The sequence below is a fragment of the Haliotis asinina genome, chromosome 1, assembly GCF_037392515.1.
Source record: "Haliotis asinina isolate JCU_RB_2024 chromosome 1, JCU_Hal_asi_v2, whole genome shotgun sequence".
In the NCBI taxonomy this organism is placed as follows: Eukaryota; Metazoa; Mollusca; class Gastropoda; order Lepetellida; family Haliotidae; genus Haliotis; species Haliotis asinina.
Window position 1 is genome coordinate 45681299 of NC_090280.1, and position 8715 is coordinate 45690013.

Consider the following 8715-nt stretch of genomic DNA (forward strand, 5'->3'; position numbering starts at 1 on the left):
TACTTATTTACGTTAAACATTACGAATAACATGTGCTATTGCTTATTTCAAGAAAATAACACTGTACCTGACCAGATCGTGGAATGTTCCTTTTCTCCCGCTGCGATCGACGACTGCTGCTGTTCTCAATTTTTCAAGTATCCGAATCTCCAAAGCTTCTATTGTAAATCTCATTGCCAGTCTCTTGAATCAGATAACACGGGCAAACGTAAGAATACTGCACTGTGTTGACTTCCTTGTCGTCGTTACTGGACATACCGGGTGAGAACTGCTTTCAAAATAGTCGTCTCAAAACAACTTGGGATCAAGTGACAAAATGGCGGCAACCGTGCGTAGGGGCATTGTGGGTAAAAAGAAATACCTGATCCTTTTTCGATTGGCAGGCACGAAATCCTTCTCTGACCCAATTTGGATGTGATTTTAAGACAAAGACTGAAAACCACCACTTCAGTACATAAAACTGCTGCTTTTATAAAATGTCACGAGTTCGCGTGCCCATGGATTACCGGTTCATTACTTCCGGTTTTGTCTGTCAACACCTGACTCAGGTAAGTTCTATTGTTTTTACAGCTAGCTAATTTTGATAATAGGAGCCTGTTAAGTGGGGACTGCCCCAATGAAGCCGACACACGAACACCGACACACTAATGACCTGACACTGATTAGTTGTCAAGTATTTGAACTCAGTGTCAAAGTATGCCAACTGTAAATGCTTTTAACGCAACACTTTACGCACTGCCTCAGTTTATTGTATAATTCACGTATATTCTGCATAAATATCATCATGTAAGTACCGAACTGACAATTGTTTTAATGACTCATACTAATCTTCCTAAATGCTTATACTCTTTCACATTCCCAGGAGTTGGCAGTCTATAGCCTGTTTTTTATATATTGCATCATTTACCTTTTAATTATTAATATATATCTGAACTATTGCTATTGCTAAAGTGGCTTTAATTGTATTTATTTTTATACAATATATTTACCGAAAGGAATACAAGCCCGTACACAACTCAATGATCCAATAAGTTATAATTAATATATAATAAAAGTTTGAGCAATGTTTCTATGCAGAGTCAACTCACCTTTTATTCTTGTATATAGATATCACTGTTCTTTTCAGATAAAGAAAGCGTATGATTCTCAATTTGACAAAGCAGACAACCGAAACCTGGACTTGCCCCATTCATCCCAATCTAGAGAAACAGAACTAAATGTGCCACATAGCTGGGCAAAGGCCATTTATAGCCATTCGTCCTTTCACCATTTGCATGTTTAGTACGGTTATTGTGAAGTTTGTGTACATGGTAGATGGAATATGATGCTTCATTACATTACAAGAATGTGAAGGAAAAAAAGTGTATAGTTTGTTCATGTATCATCAGTTTGAAGCCACATTTAATATTGTGATATCCAAAGAATGATGCGTCAACAATTTACTTTTGTGTTGTGTTGTTCATCTAAGCAATGATACGAATCTACTATTCCTTCCCCAGGCACATTCAGATTGAATTATAACACCTCGTGAAAGCTAAGTCAGGAATGGAAACCAACACATGACCATAGCTTCGTGTCAGTTTCCATCACTGGAGCTTAGAGTTTCCATTATGGATTCTATTTGGAAACTAGGTCACCCAGTTTTACTGAATGGATACCAACTGAATGTCAGGATGGTAAACAATTAAACATTTTATGTTACATAGTTCATAACAGCAATGGAAACCAACATGAAACTACATTTTCTACTGTTATGTTGGTTTCCATTTAGTGAGATCTGAGAGTTGCAAATTCCAGGTATGGAAACCAACAAGAAACCCCCGAACTTAGTTTCATTTTGGTTTCCATTTACAGGAATACCAAAATCACATTTCCAAAATGGAATCTAGTTGGAAACTCAGTTAGTGAGTTTCAGGGAATGGAAACCAACTGGATTCCGCAATTACCCACATTACGGATGGTTTCCAGGTTTCTGGAAACCAAGTCATTTTTGTAGTGTCCAGTTCTTGTAATTACGAGCTATACACATCTCGCCCCATAGGGATACTTTCTTATTTAATTTCAAGTTGCTCATTTTTGACAAATCTCTTCCATTCTCTTATTCTTGTAGAGTACATTCTCTGATTGGTACCATAATTAGCACCTGCCACAAGGGATGGATCGTTTAGGTGGTTTTCAACAGCCAACAGATCATGAAATGTTGTCTAACGATCACATATCCTCTAGCGGGTGCAAATACGTAAATCACCTATTGGGATCGTCATAAATGAAACCCCGTTGCTGAAATTTCTCATTTTGATTTTTAATTACGTTAAATGGACCTTTTTGACAACAATTCACATTTCTCATCCGAGAACGAAATTTCAGCCAAACGGAGCGGCGCGTCTTAGGACGTAATATGAGGTATAGCTATGACGGCCTATGCAGAATTCATCTACATTTAAGGGTGGTAAACTATTTCGTTTATAGGTTTGTACAAGCCTAAAATCGCGACAGCTGTTGTGAAAAATTAAAGCTATATGTTCTCACAATCTACTGTCATTTAGTTTGTCTAATGCTTTGCCTATTTTCCGCGTTACAACCCTTGTTTTCATAGACGATTCTGTCAAAATCACTTGGTGTCGCCAGGTTGTAATCCGTGTAAGATGGTATAAACCTCCACGTTATTTGTCATCATTCACTTGATGCTCACTTAATGAATTTATAACAGGTATAAATAGTGGTAACGCCACTTAGATCATCCAGGTCCCCATTTGCCATTTCTTTTGGCTGGATCGATCAAAGTATTAACCGATAACGCGCTGACTGATTAAATATTTTTATGCGGATTTGTCAGAAGGTAGGGTTTATGTATGTACATTTACTAATCTGTACTGAATAAAAAATACACCGTGCGCCTAGTGGCAGCAAGAGTTGTATACTCCCCAGGGAGTTGAGATTGATAATACGATGTGCCGTTGAGACGGACATGCAATGATCGAGGGAAAAGCAATAGCTGCATTGATATGTGTGCTATATAAATATCAATAATAATAATAATAATACACTAAGTCGTGTCTGTGGCTGTGTAAAAACAACACCATTCTTGCAGGTAAACAAGTTAATCGCCAGTATATTGATTGATCGCTCATATTGGCTAACTAAGTTACTTTTTTCAAAGAACGACGGATATTATGCAATTAGTTGCCCGGTGTGCTATCTTGGGTGACCAATGAGACTATACACCACTGAGAAACACCTGAAACAGTGCATCACTTTTTCGTATATTACATAAGTTTTTGTTGTTATTGAGGGTAACGGTGTTATGTAGGAGAAATTATATTTCCTACGTGTGACGGATGAATTAGTAGGAAGTTGCTTACATATATCACGGCCAATTTACTATGCACGCCAACGCCAAACTTCACCCCATCTTAAAACATCAAAAATAACGTCAATCCTCTGTCGACAGTAAGATTGGCGCATTAAGAGTGAAATCATCCAGACTACCCTTGATTTAAAGAAGTTGAAAGCTGAAAAGGAATACGCCTGGTCGTGTGAGGGTAATAAAATCCATTACATTTTCAACGAAGAGTCTATCACAACACTTAAAGGGGCACTGATGCGGAGCGAATAATGTTTCTCACCAACGGTCTAATTACGAAACCAAGCAGCAAATTGCTCAGCACACGCTCCCTCGACCGTGACGGACACGGGAACTGGGCTCCTGTCCACATTAGCAGAATTTCTTCACCCTAAAAAGTGAGGAGGCCGGATGCCAATCACATACGGTTATTTAAAAAATCCATGGCATTCCTTGTCTGATTGTAATAAAATATCCCAGCAGCACTAATGTATTTTTTGGTGGGGATGCCTGGATGGTATAGTGACTGATCCAATTTGATCCTATTTCTGTGTGTTTTACCTCGATATTTAATCATGTCATTTGAAAATATGATGTCTACATACACGTAGCAAGCCATTGGTTTCATATAAGTCCGAAAGATTGCAAAGCTTTATATTTAGATATTTTTTTTAGGGTTGGCCCAGCTGACATAGCAAACATCACACGTAAATTTTGGTAGCTACGACCCCGGTTTATTATCTATGGTAACTACGCTTGGTAATTCGTAAACTAATAACAACGACGTTGTCATTGGTAGAGAAATCTGAAAATTGTCTAACGTAAAAAACTGATTATGCCCATTGAACCGTGTACACAGCAAATGCCTATATGTTTTTCTTACGTAACAACGAATAGTTTCGGCTCGTAAGTGTTTTCAGGCTGCATGCGACACAGAGATTACATCTTCCTTGCTGTAACTCGCGTTTGATGATATAAATCTACACGCGTTATTTGTAATCATTCACTTGGTAGTCACTTAATGAATTTGTAACGGGTATAATTAGTGGTGACACCACTAAAATTACTCGACAAAGGTTCCCATGTGGCATTTCTCCTGTCTGGAGTAAATACTCAACATTATAAATGAAGGTCTGTAGTGGCAAATGTATTGCATGTTAAATAATATGTGCATGTAACTGATGCAAGAGGGTTTATCAGCTGAGTTCCGAAAACAAACATCGATCAAAGGATTAACCGATAACACCCCGATTGATTAATTACTTCCACGGCGGATTTGTCTAAAAGGCAGTGTTTAGGAGTGTAAATTTAATAATCTATACTGACTACACCTTGTCGTAAAGTACGAGTGTGAAAACAAGATCCTTCCTGCTAAGAATTAACCGCCACTGCCTTGACTGATTGATTGTTGCTCATTGGCTAACTAATGGCTGACATCATACAATTAGTTGCCAGGTATGCTGTCCTGGGTGACCAATGAGATTATGTGTACACCAGTGTGAGAAATTCTCAAACGATGCGTCACTTTTTCGCATATTAGAATTTTGAAAGACACAAGACATAGAGAAGAATTATTTACCAGCTGCAGATGAATGGAATATCATTCTTTTATGTGAATATTTATGGATACACTCCTGAACGAGGTAACAGCCTGACATGGTTGCTATAATTTTCGTTTGTTTTAATTGATTTCTTGTAGCATTCAGCAGAATCTGTACTGCAGAAAACATGCACTAGGTCGCGCATAGGGTGAGTGTGAAACATGATTCACGTTGGCAATCTGTACAATGTCTAGATATTAAAATCATGTTAGAAATGCACTATACTTACAAACAGAAAGTGTGGGATTTTTTTAATGAACTTTCAAAATGCATACAAATATGGCAAGGAACTAATTAGGTATATAAGACAAAATATAATGACGTACACTGACTTCGTTATTTATGAGTTCTAAATTTTGTGTTGTTGTTTTTATATCACTGGCAGATGAGCAAACATTCCATTTGTTTTCATAATAACGAAGTAAAATCATTTCATTTTTGTTGGTCGGTCGACAAATGAACTATCAATTGCGCATATAGGTGGCGCAGCAGAGATCACGAACCAGTCACGAATTTAGGGATATCATCCGGGTACTCATGAGAGAAAAACATAAGAAAAGAAACTTCCACTCCACGGAAATTGCTCTGCATCAGTGCCCCTTTAATAAGGTTCTCTCTGCTCTCTTCACGCTTGGAATTCGCTGAGTAACAGTTTGAAGAGCTCGACAGGCTCTCGAGAAAAAATAAACTTATTTAGATAGCGGATTCTCCTGATGGATGGTGGGAGACCGTCTGGCAGTACGTCAGCAATGAGTTGGGTGACGATGATTAGAAAATCATGCGAGCAGACAATAAGGCTGTCAAAAAACTCAGACAAAAGCGAGCTAGGCAAGCTAATTACTCGACCAGTACGTCTTTACGGAAATCATATACGTTCCTCCGGAACGTGCAGCCTGCTCCTAGTACTAGTCCTGCTTCTGTGCATCCTGTCCAGTCCACCTCCGCACATCTTTTCGTGTCAGAAGCCAGAGAAGCGGGAGCATGTTTTGCGTGTGGAGAATTTACACATTTCAGAAGGGACTGTCCATACACCGCCAGCGGAGCTGGGACCATGACGGCAAGTGGAGCTGGGGGTTCAAATACAAACCAGTTAAGCGGTTGACAAGGAGTTGGCAGATAAGTATTCATGTCATTCCGATGATTCTAATTTAACTGATGATTATTATGAATATGAGCAAGGTACTTCTGAAATCAGAGTTAGGGGTCCTTTCAAAACCGACATTCAGCTTTGGAAAGATTCATCTGGTTCATGTGAATTTGTTCTAGATATTATATCAAATGGTTATAAAATTCCGTTTGTGCTACAACCGCCTCATATGTTTTTGGAAGACAATAAATCAGTCCTTATGCATTTTACTCTAGTTTCGAAGTCTTTCGAAGTCTATTAAAGAGCTCCTTAAAACAAATCTCATCAGCAAGTGTGTCAAAGCTCCTAGAATAGTCAGTCTACCGTCTGTGTCCATACAGTCTTCAAGAAAGAAACATTTGATCCTTGATCTCTCACGTGTTAACAAGTATGTTCATAAGTCTAGTGTGAAGTACGGGGACTGGACCACAATTCTATCGTATGTGAAGAGGGGTGATTGGTTGATCAAATTTGATATACCTTCTGCATGTCACCACATCAATATATTATACCCTCATACTGAAACCTTGGATTTGCGTGGCTTTATACTGGTAGTGATATATGCTATTACAAATTCTTAGTCTTACCTTTTGGTCTGACTTCAGCTCCTTACGTATTCACGTTTTTAGTTAAGAAGTAGCGTTCTGATGGACACAGAATTGTTACGTTTTTTGACGATGCAATTGTGTCCGATGCTTCAGAAGGTGCAGCCATTAAAACCGATCCGTCGCAATCTATTGAATGGTTAGGGTTTGGATTGGATGCAACGTGTTTAACCACGTGCATTGCTCAGAGGAAGATAGTTAAAGAGTACTATCTTGCATATTCTAGGGTTGCATCCTAGACTCTTTGCAGTGAGATCTGTTTCTAGTGTAGTGACTCAGGTAATATCTATGAAACAAGTTGTCGGACCAGTTGCACAGCTGATGACTAGAGCTTGGAGTCTCGATGTAGCCAAAACGTGGTGTTGGGGGAATAAGATCCTGTTATCTCCTGAAAGTGTTGCACAACTGGAATTTTGGCAGAACAATATAGATAAATATGTGTCTTATTGAAACTAGCGTGGTTAAGAGGACTGTTTACTCAGGTGCCAGTGACAGTGGTTTTGGTGGATTCAGTGTTGACGTCGATTGTGTAATTTCCCATGGGCAGTGGAGCCAGGAAGAGACGAGACAGAGTTCTACGTGGGGAGAACTGAAGGCTGCATATTTGGTGCTTGTCAGTTTGGTTTCTTCTCTATAGCTAGATCGCCGTAAGGGTAAGTGGTTCACAGACAATCAAATGCAGCATGAAATCACACTTGCAGTCAATAGCGATGGACATCTTCCAAGTGTGTCTTAAGCGTAACATAGATCTGAGCATTCAGCGGCTTCCTCGTAATGGTAATTTACAAGCAGATTATCTCAGTCGACTTCTGGATTATGATGACTAGGGTATTGCAAACGTTGTGTTCCAGAGTATTGACAAGTTATGGGGTCCACATCAGGTGGATAGGTTTGCATCTTACTATAACGCTAAGATGGAACAGTTTAACTCCCGCTACAGTAACCCAGGATGTGCCGCTGTGGATGCATTCACAGTGGGACGGAGACCATGAGTTGGATAGTACCCCCGTTTTGAATCATACCTCGAGTTGCGAAGCACATGGCGGAATGCAATGCGATGCGAACTTTAGTTGTGGAAATCAGCCTGCTTGTGGCCTTTTCTGTGTAAAAATGCAGTCTTCATACCTGAAGTCCCATGTGTATCTACCTACGTTGGAGGAATCATTTGTGCCCAGCAGGATTAAAGGATGATTATTTAACGAGCAAGTACCGTTGTGGTTATGCTGCATGGAAAAGGTGGGCGAAAAGTAGTAATATGCCAGATGTATTGCCTATTTTACCGTTGCATTGTGCCATATACCTGTTGTCGGTTATGCAGAGAAGTGAATCTATTTCACCAGTGGTAAATGCATTCAATAGCTTAAGGCATGCTCACGCGATTATTGGGCTTGCGAGCCCGACAGATAGTGAGCTTGCAAAACACGTTTTGGAGGCAGCCAAGAGGAAGGTAGCTAGATAGGTTGTGAAAAAAGAGCCTGTAACTGTTGAAATATTAAACAATTCATTCGATTCGAAATTTGTAGATCCATCCTTGTGTGTCCAGAATAACAGTGTGTTTACTGGCTTATGCAGGTTTCTTGATATTCGAGGAACTATTACATATAACACTTTCTGATATTGTGTTTTACAATTCTCTTATGTTATTGTTTTTGTAAAGTCAGAAACTGATGTTTACCGAGATGGTGCTCAAGCACGGCTTGTGATTGGGAGAACAGGTACGAAGCTTTGTCCGGCTGAATGCTTGGAAAGGTATTTACAGACTGCTTCCATTAATCCTGAGTCAGATGTCTGCATTTTTAGAAATGTTTGAAGGACGGTGTGAGTTGAGGAGAAGCAACAAACCTATGTCTCATACTAGGTTGCGAGATATATTTTTGGAGGCTTTGACACCGTTTGTTACTGATATTAAACGGTATGGTTTGCTTAGTCTTCGTAGTGGAGGCGCAAATGCCGCAGCTAATAGCGGTATACCAGACCGCATGTTCAAACGCCATGGTCGATGGCGTACTGAAAAAGTTAAGGACGGCTATGTTGAAGCAA

At 39.5% G+C, this 8715-nt stretch overlaps 1 protein-coding gene across 4 annotated transcripts in view; it reads left to right on the forward strand.

The window, feature by feature from the left end:
• Window positions 1–8367, forward strand: part of LOC137279306 (ecdysone-inducible protein E75-like) — a 28442-nt gene extending 20075 nt beyond the window's left edge. Inside the window, exons 7-8 of one of the 4 annotated variants that reach the window (XR_010956698.1) lie at window positions 5959–7328; window positions 8337–8367. Coding sequence is in view for 1 of the 4 variants with exons in the window: in XM_067811806.1 (XP_067667907.1) it covers window positions 5959–6096 (138 nt within the window). In the remaining 3 variants the exon portion in view is untranslated. Of the gene's footprint in view, window positions 1–1996; window positions 2978–5958; window positions 7955–8336 lie in introns of those variants that run through there. The other 3 variants (XR_010956697.1, XR_010956696.1, XM_067811806.1) reach the window with 3 other exon arrangements.
• Window positions 8368–8715: the final 348 nt, after the last annotated feature.